Source organism: Hyperolius riggenbachi, chromosome 11, assembly GCF_040937935.1.
Source record: "Hyperolius riggenbachi isolate aHypRig1 chromosome 11, aHypRig1.pri, whole genome shotgun sequence".
NCBI classification, from domain to species: domain Eukaryota; kingdom Metazoa; phylum Chordata; class Amphibia; order Anura; family Hyperoliidae; genus Hyperolius; species Hyperolius riggenbachi.
Window position 1 is genome coordinate 222,344,316 of NC_090656.1, and position 20,693 is coordinate 222,365,008.

Here is a 20,693-nt window from a genome sequence, read left to right on the forward strand (position 1 = left end):
GGCTTTCATTGCCTCCCTATTTCACTTTCCAAAATCTCACATCTTTTCAAAGGGCAATTGCTCAGCAGTGGCAAATTTTCTAGCATTGTAGGGACCCTTAGGGGGAACATGACTGGTGAGTTGCGGGCCCCTAGGCCGAAGAGGTCATAGCCTAGGGTCACAAAAACCTGTTTATTTGGGCAATTTCAATGGTGGCGAGTCTGACGTACATAAATCGCAGCAATGGCCGTTAGCAACGTCTGAATCTCACGAAATGTCTCATGCAGGTAGAAGACATATTGTTAGACTTGGATTCCAAAGATGGGGTCTCTACATCTCTGCAAACCAGAGTTACAGGGCTCCAAAATTGGTAAAAATCCCCCATAGGCTTTCATTGGGCCTACTATTTACCGTTCCAAAATCTCACACCATTTCAAAGGGCAATGGCTCAGCAGTGGCAAAACTCACCAGTCATGATCCCCCCTAAGAGTCCCTACAATGCTATAAAATTTGGTACTGCTGAGCCATTGCCCTTTGAAAAGATGTGAGATTTTGGAAAGTGAAATAGGGAGGCAATGAAAGCCTATGGGGGATTTTACCAATTTTGGAGCCCTGTAACTCTGGTTTGCAGAGATGTAGGGACCCCATCTTTGGAATCCAAGTCTAACAATATGTCTTCTACCTGCATGAGACATTTCGTGAAATTCAGACGTTGCTAACGGCCATGGCTGAGATTTATGTACGTCAGCATAACTACCATTGAAATTGCCCAAATAAACAGGTTTTTGTGACCCTAGGCTATGACCTCTTCGGCCTAGGGGCCCGAAACTCACCAGTCATGTTCCCCCTAAGGGTCCCTACAATGCTAGAAAATTTGCCACTGCTGAGCAATTGCCCTTTGAAAAGATGTGAGATTTTGGAACTGTAAATAGGAGGCCCAATGAAAGCCTATGGGGGATTTTACCAAATTTGGAGCCCTGTAACTCTGGTTTGCAGAGATGTAGGGAACCCATCTTTGGAGCCCAAGTCTAACAATATGTCTTCTACCTGCATGAGACATTTCGTGAGATTCAGACGTTGCTAACGGCCATTGCTGCGATTTATGTACGTCAGACTCGCCACCATTGAAATTGCCCAAATAAACAGGTTTTTGTGACCCTAGGCTATGACCTCTTCGGCCTAGGACTGCATTGAACGCGACCCACGCATTGTGCGCATTCTGGACAACACCAATTACTGGGTTTATACCCTTCTGGATCCACGGTACAAACACAATGTTCCAAAACTGCCTGAAGAAAGAGTCAGACAGGTCAAAACGGAAGAATACCAGCAGGCCCTTGTGGAGACTTTAGAGAGGAGATTGACATCCTCCCCCTCCTCTAGCCAGTTGTACGCCGACAGACTGACTTCCGCAAACCCAGGACGACCAGGAGGGCAGCAAACAACACAAGCTGCATCTAGTGCCCAAAAGGGAATGGTATCGGCAGTGTCCTTGGAGTGGGAAAATTTTCTGACACCCATGCAGCAGCACACAGAACAGCAAGCGTGCAGATCCACCTCCAACACCGATCGCCTGGAGAAGATGGTCAAGGACTACATGTCAGATGGCATAGCTGTGTTGAACAATCCATCTGCACCCTTCAACTATTGGGTATCGAAGCTAGATACCTGGCACGAACTGGCAATGTACGCAATAGAGGTGCTGGCTTGCCCGGCAGCCAGCGTTATGTCGGAACGCTGTTTCAGTGCTGCCGGAGGCATCGTCACAGATCGGCGTATCCGCCTCTCCACAGAAAATGCAGACCGTCTGACTCAAATTAAAATGAATCAATCCTGGATTGGAAACGACTACGCAACACTCCCGGGACCCCAACCAAGTAACATGAACAATGAACATCTGTGATGGGTTAGCGTTTCCGGTCCCTGTTTATTGAACCTCTCATCTGTATTACATTTATGACTGCATGGCGACAAAATGCAAATTGCTATCCGCACGCTTCTTGTCCTCATGCAAGGCCTGGGTTGTTGTGTCTCAAAGCGTGGCCTTCTCCTCCTGCGCCACCCTCCTCCTGTTCCATCACGTGTGGTGCTGCTGCTGGGTTAGCGTTACCGGTCCCTTTTCCTGGAACCTCTTATCTGTATTACATTTATGACTGCATGCCGACAAAAAGCATGTTACCTGTGCAAAGAAAACAGACATTTCCCGCATTTAAAAGACAGTTTTCCCTTTGAAATTTTAAAATCCATTTTCTCAAACTATAAGCTCTTTTTGCTAAATTTTTTTTCCTCTTGTACCCACTCCCAAGGTGCACATACCCTGTAAATTTGGGGTATGTAGCATGTAAGGAGGCTTTACAAAGCACGAAAGTTCGGGTCCCCATTGACTTCCATTATGTTCGGAGTTCGGCTCGAACACCCCGAACATCGCGACCATGTTCGGCCCGAACATCTAGATGTTCGCCCAACACTACACGTGACCCGTTCGGCCAATCACAGCGCTAGCCGAACGTTCGGGGAACGTTCGGCCATGCGCTCTTAGTTCGGCCATATGGCCGAACAGTTTGGCCGAACACCATCAGATGTTCAGCCGAACTCGAACATCACCCGAACAGGGTGATGTTCTGCAGAACCCGAACAGTGGCGAACACTGTTCGCCCAACACTATTCTATGCACAGAGGGAGATACTGGTTGCATGGCAATTTGAAAAAAGCTGTTATTTCCCACAATGCAACAAGGTTCCCAGACAGGAATCTGTCAGTACCTTGGTGATGACATCACACTGTGGGAGGGGTTTTACAACAATATCAGCCATACAGACCCCCCTCCTTCCTCAATCATCTATTTGAGAAATGTAAAGCTTTCATGTGGGAAAGGGGGTATCGGCTACTCCTTGGTTAAAGTTCCTCATGCTTCTAGGGATGGAGATGTCCTGATTGGGTGTGGCAGGGAGTTCCAAAGTGTAGGGGCAGCATGACAGAAGGCTCTGTCTCCAAAGGCTTTTAGGTGGACTCTGGGGGTGACCAAGCTAGTAGATTATTTTGGTCTAAGATGAGGGAGATGTGATGCAGTTGTATCACTTAGGAACGCCTCAGTAGAGATGTCGCGAACATAGAATTTTCCGTTGGCGAACACAAACTTCCGCAAATGTTTGCAAACAGGCAAATCTGGCAAACTGCCATAGACTTCAATGGGCAGGCGAATTTAAAAACCTACAAAGACTGTTTCTGGCCATAAAAGTGATGGAAAAAATTGTTTCAAGGGGTCTAACACCTGGACAGGGGCATGCCGGAGGGTGATCCATGCAAAAGTCCCACCAAAAATTACGGAGTAGATGCAAAGTCAGGCTTTAATCCCTAAAGGGTAGAAATCACATTATGCACAGCTCTGGGTGTCGGTGAGCTTTGGAGTGCCACACGCAAAAAAAAAAACACAGGAGCCCGATGTGCTAGCCCTCAATAGAGCTATTTGGGGTGCTTTCACAGCAATTGAGGAACAAGAGCACAGGCCTAGCTAATGCTTTCCCTACCTATCTGCAGCAAGTCTGACCCTGCTCTCACTAAGGCCTGGTGCACACCAAAACACGCTAGCAGATCCGCAAAATGCTAGCAGATTTTGAAACGCGTTTTCTTATTTTTCTGTAGCGTTTCAGCTAGCATTTTGTGGTTTTGTGTAGCGGTTTTGGTGTAGTAGATTTCAGATATTGTTACAGTAAAGCTGTTACTGAACATCTTCTGTAACAAAAGCGCCTGCAAAACCGCTCTGAACTGCCGTTTTTCAGAGCGGTTTGCGTTTTTTCCTCTACTTAACATTGAGGCAGAAACGCATCCACAATCCAAAAAATGCCTCACCCCGGGAGTATGCGTTTCTGCAAAACGCCTCCCGCTCTGGTGTGAACCACCCCATTGAGATACATTGACCAAGCGTATCCGCAGCCGCAAGCGGCTGCAGAAACGCTGAAAAAGCCGCTCGGTGTGCACCAGCCCTGACAGTCATCAACCAGCAGAGAATGCATCTAATATGGCCACCGCAACTGCTTTTTGATAGAGGGGTCGGGGGTCCAGGAAGGTGTGCTAGCAGATTGGCTGGCATGTGTCCGCTGACTGTGAGGTAAGGGATCAAAGTATAGCTCAATGATGATGTATAGGGGGGAATCGAACTCGCCAAATGTTCACTGTTTGCCGCAAATGCGAACAGCTGATGTTCGCAGAATACTGCTCGCTGGTGAACTGTTGGGGCCATCGCTATTCCTCAGATAGTTTGCACACAACTGATGTTCCAGCATCAGGAACTTCAATTTTTTATTTTCTTCCCTGCACACAAGTGTAGGTTGCAGCCTCTTGATATCAGTGGGTTATGGCATCACGTCTGAATTTGTGTGCGGGGGAAAAGGACAGGTATCGCAATGGTGGAAACATGCATGTAATGTCACATGTGCAGTTTTGTAATGTCACCTGTCCACATTTTAATCACTTTCTTTGTTTCCCACGCAGTGGATATTCTGACCTACGTGGCCTGGAAGATCAGCGGCTTCCCCAAAAACCGCGTCATCGGCAGCGGCTGCAACCTGGACTCCGCCCGATTCCGCTACCTCATGGGAGAGAAGCTGGGTATCCACTCTCTGAGCTGCCACGCCTGGGTGATCGGTGAACATGGAGACTCCAGCGGTGAGTGTCCTCTGCTTAGGAGCAAATTATATACACGCTGAGTGTCCACTGCTCGGGGGGGGGGGGGGGGGGGGGGGTTGGAAGGATATATACGCCGCACCTCAAGTAATCTAAGATCCCCTCTATATTTATCCTGAGGGAAAGGTCAGCAGTGTAACACAAGTAGGTCACGCTGGCCGGCCTTCACCCCACAGGGCCTGGAAAGGTCACATTACTGTAAGACAGTTGCTGTCTGAATGTCAAATCTCTTTACTCTAATTCAGCTTTAAACTCCACTTCTCAGTTCTATTTACATGCATTTGAAGTGACCCAGAAGCCAAAAAAAAGCCCCCAAAGGTAAATAACCCCCCCCCCCTCAACAGCCCACACTACATACAGGTCCGTTTTACGTTTTTAGTAAATCACTCCAGATCATTAAAGGACAGCTGTAGTGAGAGCTATATGGAGGCTGCCATATTTATTTATTTTTAAACCATACCAGTTGCTGAGCTATTTGGCTGCAGTGGTGTCTGAATCCCACCAGAAACAAGCATGCAGGTAATCTTGTCAGATCTGACAATAATGTCAGAAACATCTGATCTGCTGCATGCTTATTCAGGGGCTATGGCTAAAAGTATTAGGCAGAGGATCAGTAGGGCAGCCAGGCAACTGGTATTGCTTAAAGGGAACCAGAGACGAAGCACCCTCATGTTATATATATCAGTGGGAACATTGAAGAAAACACCTACCCTGCTCTCTGTTTCATTATTTACTGTTCAGATTGCTTCTTATCAGCCCTGATAAAATCCCTGACTGAGCATTCAGTTTGGCTTTGTTCAGGAATCTTTATAGCTGAGTCTGTCTTCTGTGCTGTCTTTTCAAGCCCAAGCCTGCCCCCTTGTGGCTCTGCTCTGGAATCATTATAGTTGAGTCATAGCAAAGCCACACTGAATGCTCAGTCCAGGATTTTATCAGGGCTGATAAGAAGCAGGCTGAGCAGTGAAGGATGAAACAGAGAGCAGGGTAGGTGTTTTCTCTAATGTACCCACTGATCTATATGGTAAAATGAGGGTGCTTCGTCTCTGGTTCACTTTAAGAGGAAATAAATATGGCAGCCTCCATATAACACTCACTTCAGGTGTGCTTTTAGGAACAGTAATCCCTGAGCATTAGAAACCACTCTGTCATACGCAGCACTTCATCCCTTCCCCCCTCCATAGCTACAGAGGTGTCACTCTGCAATAGCATAGCAGGGAATCTGTACAGTGCTTGGCCACCAAACCGTCAGCCAAAAGATCAGTTGTGACTTTGATAAACTGTGATAGGATTATTAAATTATGACTATGGTAGGATTAGCTTGTGAGCTCCTCTGAGGACAGTAAGTGGCATGACTATGTTCTCTGTAATGTGCTGCAGGAGATGTCAGTGCTATATACAGTGGGATGCGAAAGTTTGGGCAACCTTATCGTCATGATTTTCCTGTATAAATCGTTGGTTGTTACGATAAAACATGTCAGTTAAATATATCATATAGGAGACAAACAGTGATATTTGAGAAGTGAAATGAAGTTTATTGGATTTACACAAAGTGTGCAATAATTATTTAAACAAAATTGGGCAGGTGCATACATTTTGGCACCACAAAAAATAAAATTAATATTTAGTAGATCCTCCTCTTGCAGAAATTACAGCCTCTAAACGCTTCCTGTAGGTTCCAATGAGAGTCTGGATTCTGGTTGAAGGTATTTTGAACCATTCCTCTTTACAAAACAGCTCTAGTTCATTCAGGTTTGATGGTTTCTGAGCATGGACAGCTCTCTTTAACTCACACCACAGATTTTCAATTATATTCAGGTCTGGGGACTGAGATGGCCATTCCAGAACGTTGTACTTGTTCCTCTGCATGACTGCCTTAGTGGATTTTGAGCAGTGTTTAGGGTCGTTATCTTGTTGAAAGATCCAGCCCCGGCGCAGCTTCAGCTTTGTCGCTGATTCCTGTACATTGGTCTCCAGAATCTGCTGAAACTGAGTGGAATTCATGCGTTCCTCAACTGTGACAAGATTCCCAGTCCCTGCACTGGCCACACAGCCCCACAGCATGATGAAAGCACCACCCGATTTTACTGTCGGTAGCAGGTGTTTTTCTTGGCATGCTGTGTTCTTTTTCCTCTATGCATAACGCTCCTTGTTATGCCCAAATAACTCAATTTTAGTTTCCAAAATGTGCTTTAGCGTCTCTGTTTGTGCTGTGGGTGGAGAAAAGGCTTCCTCTGCATCACTCTCGCATACAGCATCTCCTTGTGTAAAGTGTGCCGAATGGTTAAACAATGCACAGTGACTCCATCTGCAGCAAGATGATGTTGTAGGTCTTTGGTGCTGGTCTGTGGGTTGACTCTGACTGTTCTTACCATTTGTCGCGCCTGTCTATCCAAGATTTTTCTTGGTCTGCCACTTCAAGCCTTAACTTAAACTGATTCTGTGATCTTCCATTTCCTCAATATGTTCCTAATTGTGGAAACAGACAGCTGAAATCTCTGAGACCGCTTTCTGTATCCTTCCCCTACACCATGATGGTGAACAATCTTTGTCTTCAGGTCATTTGAGAGTTGTTGTTTTTTTTTTATATATATATATTTTTTATTCAGTTTCATAGCATATCACAGGATAAGAAGACATTTTGATGAAAAGACAACTGTTTGACATAAAAATGAAAAGAATGTTGACATTGAAATGATTGCAATACAAATAATTCCATATTGATACAGCTTATAGATATACTTTTTGCTATGAAGCTTAATTTAACACTATAAACTCTAATTACTACAACATCTGATATGTGGTGTCTAGATATTGTGACACATGTAAGCATAGCTGCGTAGCCGTCATGATATATGGAGACATTCACATTTTGTCATTTACCCACTTGTATCTTCCTGAAATCATATGACGCTTATTCAATTATGTAACGGGTTAGTGGGGAGGATAGGGGTGGAATACCAGGGCTACTAGTTTAACATAACAATTAACTTGCTCACTATAGCATAAGAAGAGAAATGATAACATGGGTTGAGACCTCGTCTGTTAGCACCTATTATATTGAGGCTGTAGTGTTGCCTTGGATAAATAATATTGATAGATATTGATAAGTATTGGTCCCGATCTGGGTGTTGTGTAATGGTTGTGGGTGTTACTACATTAGGGTTGGTGACACTCTCATGTGTTCTTTACATGGCCAATCTGGGCATAACACCTGAGAGTGTCAACAAGAGTACTGGACGAACGCAGAACCATTTGAGAGTTGTTTTGAGACCCCCATGTTGCTACTCCAGAGAAAATTTAAAGAGGAAGGAAACTTACAATTGACCCCCTTAAATACTCTTATTATTGGATTCACCTGTGTATGTAGGTCAGGGGTCACTGAGCTTACAATGCCAATTTGAGTTCCAATAATTAGTTCTAAAAGTTTTGGAATCAATAAAATGACAGCAGTGCCCAAATGTATGCACCTGCCTAATTTATTTAAACAATTATTGCACACTTTCTGTAAATCCAATAAACTTCATTTCACTTCTCAAATGTCACTGTGTGTGTCTCCTATATGATATATTTAACAGAAATGTTTTATCATAACAACCAATCATTTATACAGGAAAATCATGACGAATAAACAAGGTTGCCCAAACTTTCGCATCCCACTGTAAATAAATAATAATAGGGAAGGACATTAGACAATGACTATGGTAGGGATTAGATTGTGAGCTCCTCTGAGGACAGCCAGTGAGATGACTATGTACTCTGTAAAGTGCTGCAGAAGGTGTCAGTGCTATACAGGTATAAATACACAATAATAATATGGTAGAACATTAGACTATGACTTTGGTAGGATTAGATTGCGAGCTCCTCTGCAGACAGTCAGTGACATGACTATGTACTCTATATAACACTGACATCTTCTGCAGCACTTTACAACACATAATAATAGTATGGTAGGACATTAGACTATGACTATGGTAGGATTGGATTGTGAGCTCCTCTGCAGACAGTCAGTGACATGACTATGTACTCTGTAAAGTGCTGCAGAAGATGTCAGTGCTATATAAACACATAATAATAATAATAATAATAATAATGTATACTGACAGTGGTTCTTCTCTTTCAGTGCCGGTATGGAGCGGAGTGAATGTGGCTGGAGTCAGTCTGAAGTCTCTCAATCCAGACATGGGAACAGATGCCGACAAGGAGAACTGGAAGGAGGTTCACAAGCAGGTGGTGGACAGGTACGCCTGACACACAATGTCACACACAGACGTAGCCAATCAGATGGTAATCATTTCTGGCTTGCATGCAGACAGAATGCAAATTGTAACGACTTGGAATTGTGTCAATCCGATGCACTTGGATTTGGGCTGATCAAAATCAACATTTGATTTGCCTAATTCCAGGCAGCATAAAATTTGCATTTTGTTTTTCATGCAACCAAAAATTACTTACATTTCTTTGACCATCTCTGCTCAGAAATGCAGTCACAATGAAACCACAAATTCCTCCAATACTCATGCTATGTAAATGGCAGCTGTCTGGCTCATTCACAGACCTGGACAGTCGACTAGACAGAAGGACCATGGGATATTTTTAAGGTGATAGTTTTTAAAGTGGGATTGTCAGCCTTAAAATCAAATTATGTTCTGTGTTTACTATGCAGTCTACATCCTGGCCCTGCATTACAAGCATTCCAACATAATCATAAATGTTTCTGCTGTAATGAATCTTATCTCGGTCAGCCTGGCTCTTTTCTGGTACATTGACGGGTAGAGGGAAGCTTTTTATCTCCCCTCCCACATTCCTGCTCCTCACTGATTGGCTGAGGGCAGTCCACTGTGACATGAGGCTGAGAAGGGAAATACACCCCACCCCTCTGCAGAAATACCATGTCTGCTGTGTTCACGTGTGTTTAAAAAGCAAGCTAGACATGACAGTGCAGTTTCTAGTACAGAGCTCAGTGGTGAGGAGGGCTGGCAATGCATACACCCATACATCAGTTCAGGCATGAGAAGGGAAAAAAGATTAAGGGAGGAAATGACATCAGGATTGGCTTCAGTCAGAGGCAGTAAAGATGGAAAATGCCTGGAACAGTTTTCTCTTTATTTACTGCATAAAATTCACTGAAATCAAAATGTGGACAGTACAATACATATGTAAGTAGAACAAGTATTTATCAACTTATGTGGTGGGTTTTTTTTTTTTGTTTTTTTGCTGGGATAGTATGGCTGACCCTGCTGCTTTAAGAGGCCCACTGAGAGCAGTGCTTTGTGTAGTGGTTTTGGCCATGTTTTCTTTGCAATCAAAGTAGCTTTGATTGCAAGCACTGTACAACTTACTGCCTGTGATTTTTCAGCGATTGCGCTTTGCTTTTTTTTTTTTTTTTTTTACTTTTTGAAATAAAGTTTAAACTATCTCCCAAGGTCCTTGTCTGCCGTCTTCTGGTTCATAGCCCTGCCCCCTTCCACAAAAGGTCACCTGTGCTTTTCTATCTCCAAATAAAGAAGCGCCAATGAACTTTCGTGCAAGGGGGCAGGGCTACACACTGGAAGGTGGCAGGCACGAAGGTTCAGAGACCCGGCAGGTAGTTCAAACTTTTTTTTAAAACTGGAAAATCACTCACAAAATTGCTGTAAAATCGGTTTTGAACTGCAATTCAAAAGCGTTTATGCAGCGTTCCTATACTTTTTAAATGCTCCAATACTGGTGCAGAACTTGTGTTGATTCCTATTTATTGTATTTATAAAGCGCCAACATATTACGCAGCACTAGACAATAAATATATGCAATGATACAAAGGTTGACTGTTTTAACAAGGTTATACAACATAGGACAAAGCTATATAATGCAAGCAGGGTACCAAATACATGATCATGTGATTTGGGCAGGGCTGTGAAGTCGGCACAAAAGTCATCCGATGCCTCAGTTTATGAAACCACCGACTCCAGCTCCGACACCAGGTACCCAAAATGGCTCTGACTCCTCAGTCTAATACTTACCAGGGCTGTAGATTTTGTACAAAAATCATTTGACTCCTCAATTTATGAAACCACCGACTCCAGGTACCCAATATTGCACCGACTCCTCAACTCCACAGCCCTGGATTTGGGGTTGGTTAGGTAGGCCTAGTAATACAAGTACGAGAAGGAAAGGGGCACGCAATCATGCAGAATACACTAAGGAAGGGAGGACCCTGCCAAAGGCTTACAATCTAAGGGGAGGGGAGATGGGCAAACTAGGTAGGGCTGTAGAATAAGTATTGAGTAGAGAGTCACTGTGTGGTAGGGGTGGGTAGGTCATCTTGAAGAGGTGGGATTTGAGGACTTGCTTCAATGTATTAATGGAGGGGGCACGTCTGATGGGTGGTGAAAGGAAGTTCCAGAGGGTGGGGTGGCTATTGAGAAATTCTGCAGGCACGTATGAGAGTGGGAAATGCATGGGGCAGTTAGGGGAAGGTTGGGGGACCGGAGGAAGCGGTGTTTGGGATTTGGCAAAATCGCAATCACTCCTGTAGGTTCGCTTGCATCCACTTTCATCAGCTTAGCACTTTTGGGCTGTCACTGGTGATCCCAAAGCACAGCTGAAATCACTCTGGTGGGCCTAAGGAAGGTTGCAGGGCGATTGTACAAGTCATGTGCGAATCTGAGAACTTGTTTTCGTCTTGCTTGCAGTGCTTATGAAGTGATCAAGCTGAAGGGCTACACTTCCTGGGCCATCGGCCTCTCTGTCGCTGACCTGGCGGAGAGTATACTGAAGAACCTCAGGCGTGTGCACCCCGTCTCTACAATGATCAAGGTGAGTGCCCCCTGCTGGCTGTGTACTGCCGGTACTGCAAGGATGATGTACACTCCATACATCCCCTCCATTCGTGGATAGCATATAAATATGCTACAGTTCACTCACACAGCTCCAAGCATGCTAATCTTTTAAAAAAGCCCCCGCTTTGCTCTGATTTTACCCAGGTGAGGGTTACAAATCACACCCAGCTAATAGCAGATGATTTTTAATCAAGTCAGGGCAGAGTTTTTAAATCACATATTCTCATGTATAGTCTTTAGTATAGAGAGCCTTAAAGAAAACCTGTACTGAAAAAAGTTGCCCTAGGGGGTACTCACCTCAGTAGGGGGAAGCCTCTGGACCCTATTGAGGCTTCCCCCGTCCTCCTGTGTCCCACGGGGGTCTCGCTGCAGCCCCCGGAACGCACAGGCGACAAATCAGACAGCCTGTGCAATATTTACCTTTCCAGGTTCCAGCGGAGGCGCTGTTGCGGCTCCTTCCCACGGAGATAGGCGAAAAAAGCCGATCTCCGTCGGGTCCGCTCTACTGCGCAGGAGCAGGAGACTTGCGCCTGCGCAGTAGAGCGGCCCAGCGGAGATCGGCTAGTTTCGCCTATCTCCGTGGGAAGGAGCGGCTACTGCGCTGGAGCCAGGGAAGGTAAATATTTACATCGCCGCCGCTCCTGGAGGATTTTCGCTGCCGCCGTGGGACACAGGAGGACGGGGAAAGCCTCAATAGGATCCGGAGGCTTCCCCCACCCGAGGTGAGTACCCCCAGGGGAGGTTTTTCTTTAAGAGAACCTTTTCAAAGAAATAGCAGTGGTTATTTTATTAGTTAATATGCTGCAAAGTGAGAAGTTAAAAAATAGAAGATAGATTAAAAAAAAGATTGATATTTGCCATGTATTTCGTCTATGTTTGATCCACAATAAGCCTGTGTGTCATCTTTACTACTGGCAGACAGGAAAAAAACTAGATAGCACCAACTGCTCAAAGGTTATATATGCACAGAGGGAGATACCGGTTGCTTGGCATTTGGAAACAGACGTTATTTCCCACAATGCAAGGTTTACAGACAGGAAACTGTCATGGTCCTGACATCACACTGTGGGAGGGGTTTCACCACAATATCAGCCATACAGATCCCCTGAAGATCTATTTGAGAAAAGGTAAAGATTTCTCATGGGAAAGGGGGTATCCGCTACTGATTGGGATGAAGTTCAGTCCTGGGTTATAGTTCCTTTTTAGGTCCAGTATACGCAGACCTTTGAGATCAATTCCCGAGCTGAGTCTGAATATGAAATCTGATATCTGTGTACACCTGGAAAAGCTAAGCGGCCGACCTACTGCAGTTGACCTGAACTTAACCTACATTGCAATGTTAAACGGACACCTGGTCTGAAGTCAAAGGTCTGTGTACACTACAACTTGAGAGGCACTTTGTTTGAAAAAGTAAGTAATTTTATTCACCACATTATTTTCACTAATTTTCATGTATAGATTATTTAGTCAGTGTTTGCCCATTGTAAAATCTTTCCTCTCCCTGATTTACATTCTGACATTTATCACATGGTGACATTTGTAGTCCTGTCAGGTGATCTCTGCGGAATATAAACCGTGTAGTGAAGGCAGCTGCCAGGCTCATTCGCTCCTCCTGCTGCTCCTTTTCAGCTGCCCATTTTCACATTGTAATTCACTGTCCTCCTCAGAATTACAATTATACTGCTCTGCCTGGCATACGAATCGATCTACCTTACCCCCCCCCCCCCCCCAAACATCTCTAATCTCATCCAGATATACTCCCCATCCCTGCTGTCTTCCAAAACTCTACGGATGTCCACCCCTCGCATCACTTGCTCTCCTGGAACGTGAGGTTCCAGGACTTTTCCAGAGCAACCCCTACTCTATGATACACCCCCCCCCCCCCATCCCATCAGGCTCATCCCCCACCTTCAACTCATTCAAGCAGGCCTTAAAGTGAACCTGAGGTGAGAGTTATATGGAGGCTGATATATTTATTTTCTTTTGCACAATACCAATTGCCTGGCAGACCTGCTGATCTCTCCGGCTGCAGTAGTGTCTGAATCACACCAGAAACAAGCATGCAGCTAATCCAGTCAGATCTGACGATCTTGTCTTAAACAGCTGATATGCTGCATGCTTGTTCAGGGCCTATGGTTAAAAGTATTAGAGGCAGAGGATCAGCAGGATAGCCAGGCAACTGGTATTGCTTAAAAGGAAATAAATATGGCAGCCTCCATATAACTCTCATCTCCGGTTCACTTTAAAGACCTGTTCACCATTGCTTACCCGCCATCTTCATAGCTCCAAACCCCCTTTATGTGTCCCTCTCCCCCACACCTTAGATTGTATTCCTGTGTGGCAGGGCTTCCTCCCAGTGTGATCTTCTCCCTCACCATATGGACTCAGCGACTTGTCTGCTATACTTATCCCTACGTTGATACATCACTATTTTGTGTGCCGTTGTTGAATGCTATAACCTCCCTGTGTAACTGTTTAAAGTGGTAATGTCTCCACTATTGTACAGCGATGTGTAATATGTTAGCGCTAAAATTGAATAATACAGTAATATCATTGTGCTATTTCATCATATTGCAGGGCATGTATGGTGTGAATGACGAGGTCTTCCTCAGCGTGCCATCCGTCCTGGGTAACCAGGGCATCACTGACGTCGTACACATGACCCTGAAAAAGGATGAAGAGGACCGCCTTAAGAACAGCGCCGGAACGCTTTGGGGAATCCAGAAGGAGCTGCAGTTTTAAGCTGTCCGATATCCACACGTGTCCGTTGTCTCCTCCATATTTTTTTAATGTTATTTTTATGTTGCACTTTTCAAAGTAGGTCAAATCCATTGTGTTGTAATTTTCTGTATTTGTGACATCACCGGTGCCACTCTTATCTCCATCTTGGCAATCGGTGATGATTTAGGGCTGTACAGGGTTAATGTTCATGAACGAAAAAAAAACAGTCATTATTTACATGTCACTTTAAGGACCTCAAGGAAAGCCTGACAGAAAAAAGTCACACGTATTGTACGCCGACGCCCCCGGGCGGAAGGGAAGCCATTTTGAAGTGAACCTGTCTGAGGAGCCAGGATGTTGTCAGTAGTATCGGATGCACCTATCCTGCTCAAAAAATGGCTGGCTTGGATTTGTGGCGGCCCTGAGGACCTGTCCCTCACCCACTGACCAATGCTTTCACAATTCATGTGGCCTGTAATAATAAAATCACTTGTAAAGTCTAGTTGGGCGTTCTGAAGACCAAATATATCTAAAGGGAATTTAGCATATTGGTGGGTGTAACTTTTATATGGACAACATCTAAGGCCAATTTTTTTTTTTTTTTTTAAACTTCAAACTTTTTCAGAATTTTGATGATTTCTTATTTCATTTTTCTTCCTTTTCAAAAGATAAGACCAGTTCCCAATTTCTTCTATTCCCTATGTTATATATTTTTTGTTTTCACTACTGTCGAATTTTGGCATTGAATAAAAAAAGATGCCATTCGTACATCTACAAATGTAAACATTGAAAGTTTGTCACCAGATCCATGTATGGTCACAACACCTTCATGGGCAATTTCAATCCCTAGAGATCAAGAAAGCACCTTCTTTTCAATGGCATTGTATTTGCACCTAATTATATAACACTCCTTATTCAATACACTTTTTATCCTAGGAGATAATTTGTCATCTTCTGTTTCAGATAATGTTTAAGAAGCACTCTGCAAAATTCAAAAAGTATCAAAAAGGTGGCTAAAAGTACTGCTAAAATTATTCTGAGTATTTTATTGCTTGCTGGTGGCTTAAAGGGTATTTTATCGATTAAGGTGTAAAAATATCTCCTAGGAGAAAAAGTGAATTGGATAAGGGCCTGAATGTCTTGATCTTGGGTGGCTAAAATAGCCTGTGGGTTACGGTTGCAAGTCCACGCCTACTATGATGTCATCATAGGGCGCCACATCTACCAATAGCCTACGTACATCATAAGCTGTCTCTTCCTGTTCCCCCAAGTCCTTACCACCATGTGCTAATGGTTAACAGGTACACTTTAAAAAAAAATAGAATTATTTATATTTTGAGACTCAGATTAAAGGTTTAAAACATATATTTTATTTAAATCTATCTAGAGGAATAATGTATTGTTTATCCTGTAAATAAATTATTATTCCTAAGCACTTTCATGATAAAGTCCCCATCTCGCCCGCAGAGTCCCAATCTATGGAAAGAAACCTATATGGATATATATAAATATATATATGACGTTGATGTCGTGATGTTTGTTGTCTGTATACATGGAAGGTAGGACTTGTTTTACGATGGAGAATGTTCGAATGGCTGATACTAAAACGAAAGACAACAAGATTTTGGCACTAATAAAAAAAAACTCATAAAAATTCAAAATGTGTTTTTTCTGGTGGTTATTACAGATGGGTAAAGGAATTCTGAAGAGGGGAAAAAAGCAGTTTAAGTTACCTGGGGCTTCTTGCAGCCCTCGGGAGTAATCTGGTGCCTGCGCTGTCCTTACGGCCAGCAGTAGTGAGCCCCCTCAAAGCCATGCACCTCCACATCGCGCCCCGTGCACAGCAGCATTCTGCACATGCGCCGTACGGTAAAACCGTTCCTGTGCATAAAACTCCTGGCGACAAAAGCACGATCAACGTGCTCGGGGCTGCACATGCGCGGTAGCCTCCGATTGGCCATGAACAGCCAGTTTTGAGAGGGTTGCCGCTGCTGGCTGGAGAGATGCGGAAGGACGGTGCGGGCACACTATGACTCCAGAGGGTTGCAAGAAGCCCCAGGTAAGTTAAACCACGTTTTTTTCCTTCGCTTACATAACCCTTTAAATGTGATCTTAGTTTATTACGAATGCATCCGGCCCAATTGTGGTCAATCATCAATGCATTTGATGGGTCCAATTCCAAGCTGCATTAAGATAAAGGGAACCTGAACTGAGAGGAATATGGAGGCTGCCATCTTCATTCCCCTATAAACAATGCTGGTTACCTGACTTCGGTGCTGATGCTTCTCTAATACTTTGAAGTGAACCTGAGATCAGTTTAATTGAAAAAAAAAAGTTAGCGGTACATACTTACCTCAGTAGAGGGAGCCAACTCCTTAGCTAAGTATGGGTGCCAGCTATACGTGCCCCAGTATAGGATAGCCAGCTACAGTTGCCTGAATATAGGTTAGCCAGCTATAGGTGTCCCAGTATAGGTTAGCCAGCCATAGGTGTCCCAGTATAAGTTAGCCAGCCATAGGTGTCTCAGTATACGTTAGCCAGCTATAGGTGCCCCAGTATAGGTTAGCCAGCCATAGGTGTCCCAGTATAGTTAGCCAGCCATAGGTGTCCCAGTATAAGTTAGCCAGCCATAGGTGTCTCAGTATACGTTAGCCAGCCATAGGTGTCCCAATATACGTTAGCCAGCTATAGGTGCCCCAGTATAGGTTAGCCAGCTATAGGTGTCCCAGTATAGTTTAGCCAGCTATAGTTGCCTGAGTATAGGTTAGCCAGTTATAGGTGTCCCAGTATAGGTTAGCCAGCTATAGGTGCCCCAGTATAGTTAGCCAGCCATAGGTGTCCCAGTATAAGTTAGCCAGCCATAGGTGTCCCAGTATAAGTTAGCCAGCCATAGGTGTCCCAGTATAGGTTAGCCAGCTATAGGTGCCCGAGTATAGGTTAGCCAGCCATAGGTGCCCCAGTATAGGTTAGCCAGGTATAGTTGCCCGAGTATAGGTTAGCCAGCTATAGTTGCCCGAGTATAGGTTAGCCAGCTATAGTTGCCCGAGTATAGGTTAGCCAGCTATAGTTGACCGAGTATAGGTTAGCCAGCTATAGTTGCCCGAGTATAGGTTAGCCAGCTATGGGTGCCCCAGTATAGGTTAGCCAGCCATAGGTGTCCCAGTATAGGTTAGCCAGCCATAGGTGCCCCAGAATAGGTTAGCCAGCTATAGTTGCCCCAGTATAGTTAGCCAGCTATAGTTGCCCCAGTATAGTTAGCCAGCTATAGTTGCCCCATCATAGGTAAGCCAGTTATAGGTACCCCAGTATAGTTAGCCAGCCATAGGTGCCCCAGAGTGAGAAGGATATCTGCCCAGGGAGGGAGGAGAATCGCTGCATGGAAGCCGCTGCAACTTCTCTGCTCTGCCAAGTCTGCATGTATTTATATGGGAATCGCAACGCTAGGATGGCTAGATGGATGTTTGCCAGTAGCACAGATCGTACCCACAGTGTGCCGACATGCATTCAGCCAACCTAGGGAATCCCGCACAAGTAAGAAAAAAAGTAGAGCAGAGAAGTTTTAAAGAGAACCTGAGGTGTGTTTGAAGAATGCTGTTAGGACACAGAGGCTGGTTCTGCATACTATCACCAGCCCCTGTGTCCGTATATTGTTCCCCCAGGCCCCCCCCTGCGCTCTGCTATCCCCCATTAAAAAAAACCGCCATGCTAGCAACATGCAGCTTGTCGCTAGCTGGCTGTTTACCTTAATGCTGCCAGTTACCGCCGCTCCCCGCCTGCGTGTCCCTTCCCTCCAATCAGCTTACAGAGGCGAGGGAGGGAAGGGACGCAGGCCAGGAGGCAGGGCAGTGTCGGTAACTGGCAGCATTAAGGTAAACAGCCAGCTAGCCACAAGGTGGAGAGCGCAGGGGGGCTGGAGGGACACAGTACAGACACAGGCTGGGCATTGTATGCAGAAGCAGTCTCTGTGTCCTAATGGCATTCTTCAAACCCACCTCGGGTTCTCGTTAAATGTACCTCATGGCATGGACAAGCCTGAGTCGTCCTTACCACTTGCAGCATCTTTTAGCTGGAAGAGTCAGGCTAGTCCTTACCGCTAGGGAGGTTAAGGTCAATTGAAGTGAGAGGGCTGGGCTATGGAGGCTGCCATGTTTATTTCCTTTTAAACAATACCAGTTGCCTGGCAGCCCTGCTGCCTCTCTGCCTCTAGCACTTTTAGCCATAGACCCTGAACAAGCATGCAGCAGATCAGGTGTTTCTATCATTACTCTCAGCTCTGATAAGATTAGCTGCATGCTTGTTTCAGGCGTTATTCACACATTGCTGCAGCCATATAGATCAGCATGGCTGCTGGGCAACTGGTATTATTTAAAGGACAACTGAAGTAAGAACACTGGAGGCTGCCTTGTTTATTGCCTGTTAAACAATACCAGTTGCCAGGCAGTCCTGCTGGTCTGTTTGGCTAGAGAAGTGTCTAAATCACACCAGAAACAAGCATGCAGCTAATCTGTCAGATCTGACAATAATGTCAGAAACACCTGATCTGCTGCATGCTTGTTCAGGGGCTATGACTGAAAGTATTAGAAGCAGAGGGGCAGCAGGGCTTAAAAGGAAATAAATATGGCAGCCCCCATATCCCTTTCAGTTCAGTTGTCCTTCAAGTTCCTTCTAAGTTTTAGCTGGACTTAAAGTGAGAGGTATGTGGAGGCTTCCATCGGCATTTCTTTATAAATAATACCAATTGCCTGGCTGTCGTGTTGAGTTTTTCTTTAAAGATTGGCAAGGTCTCCTACAACAGGGCAAAAAAAAGCAGATCCTGTATCCACATAAAAAAAGGATTATTTTCAAACCTGTGGAGCAATCCTCTAATCCAAAAATATATCGAACCATTAAAGGTGTTCACTGATATGCTGATCATTTCAAGCTGGTGCTCACTTTAAACTGAACAGGACAAATTCAGAATGAAATCCTGTAGACTGGGGTGAATTATAAACATTACTTTTGGAACCATCCTACTCTAGTTGTGAAATCCCTCGTGTAGCAGTTTGTCAGTAGCTGCACCATGCAGGGTGTCAGAATAGATTTGTGGGAGCCAGTCTTGGATTTATAATTTCTATAAATACCAATATCATTTCCAGATGTGACATCAGCAGAAACTGCATGGGACGAAGCCTGCAGAACAGACAAGGGCGGGCAGGCAGGTGACAAAGCATTTGTGTGACATCACACATGCGTCCACGTTACTCCGGCAACCACGTGGGGCGCATGTATGGACATAGCCCGGAGCCAGCGGCAGACACGGACAGGTCATGTATAATGCTGTGGGCACCGAGGGATGAGTGTGTGTGGAATGACAGCATCGTGGCGGCAGATGTGGCATCAAAAGGCCAATTCCAGCATGAAATTAATTGGGAATCAGCCTGCGGTGTATATGCAGCTCTCTCGAATGATCAGAATCTATAAGAGAGATTTGTCTCTTTGTCGAATCTGCCCATCATCGATAGATGTATGTCTACCTTTAAGATGTCGCCACCTGTGATAAATATCAGAATAAATTTCAGCGGACATCAGGGTGAGGAAAGGTTTTACAATGGGATAACATTATAAATGAATATTGTAAAAAAAAATAATATATATTCATTATGTTATTTTCAGTTCCTCGTTAAAGCGGATCCGAGATGAGAAACTAACTATAACAAGTAACTAATCTATATATCTTATGTAAAGTTTAGATAGTTTAAACAGCAAATCTAGCTGCAAACAGCTTCAACAGAATATGATTATGTCTTCCTGTGATACAATGACAGCAGCCATGTTGTTTGTAAACATTACATAGAGGCAGGCTTATCTGCATCATCCGCACTCAGACTGAAAAAAACCTAATCCCCATCTCCCTCCTCCCCTCTGCAATCGCTGGCTAGAAATACCTCCCCCTCCTCCTGCCCAGACTGAGCTCCCATGAGCCCTTGCTACTGCCAAGGCTCTGTGAAAAATTGGGTGGGGCTTGTTTAGTTTATAGGGAATTAGCGTATTAAAACAAAAAAGTATTTGGTTCGAGGAATGCCCTATAAACAATAGGAAAGGAACACAATTATGTCATGCGTAAAAGTTAATCTCGGATCCACTTTAAAGTGGACCTGAACTCTTGCACAGGACAGAAGGAAAACAGAGAAATACACCCTGTATGTATTTAGAGAGTTTAGCCTGTCTAATCCCCCCCTCATCTGTGACTAATCACAACTGTAATTTGATCACTCAGCTCCATTAGCTGTCTACCATGGCATAGCAGCTAATTTGTAAACACGATGCTAACCCTATGTCTGCTTCCATAAACGCTGGAAGTAGACACAATGGAAATTTACTGCAGGATTTGTGTCGGATGTAATAAATTAGCTGGGGAGAGGGAATGGGTAAATGCTTTGTTACACACTTTGCAGAAAGATAAGACGCTGCTGAGCTGTAGCGATAAACACAAAAAGTTAAGGGGCTCATACA

The 20,693-nt window shown here is 44.5% G+C and overlaps 1 protein-coding gene across 1 annotated transcript in view; it reads left to right on the forward strand.

Annotated features, from left to right (window-relative positions):
* Positions 1 to 15,862, forward strand: part of LOC137538993 (L-lactate dehydrogenase A chain) — a 41,057-nt gene extending 25,195 nt beyond the window's left edge. Inside the window, exons 5-8 of the mRNA XM_068261452.1 lie at positions 4,471 to 4,644; positions 8,783 to 8,900; positions 11,334 to 11,457; positions 14,058 to 15,862. Coding sequence (XP_068117553.1) covers positions 4,471 to 4,644; positions 8,783 to 8,900; positions 11,334 to 11,457; positions 14,058 to 14,222 — 581 coding nt within the window. The 3' untranslated portion in view covers positions 14,223 to 15,862. The remainder of the gene's footprint in view (positions 1 to 4,470; positions 4,645 to 8,782; positions 8,901 to 11,333; positions 11,458 to 14,057) is intronic.
* Positions 15,863 to 20,693: the final 4,831 nt, after the last annotated feature.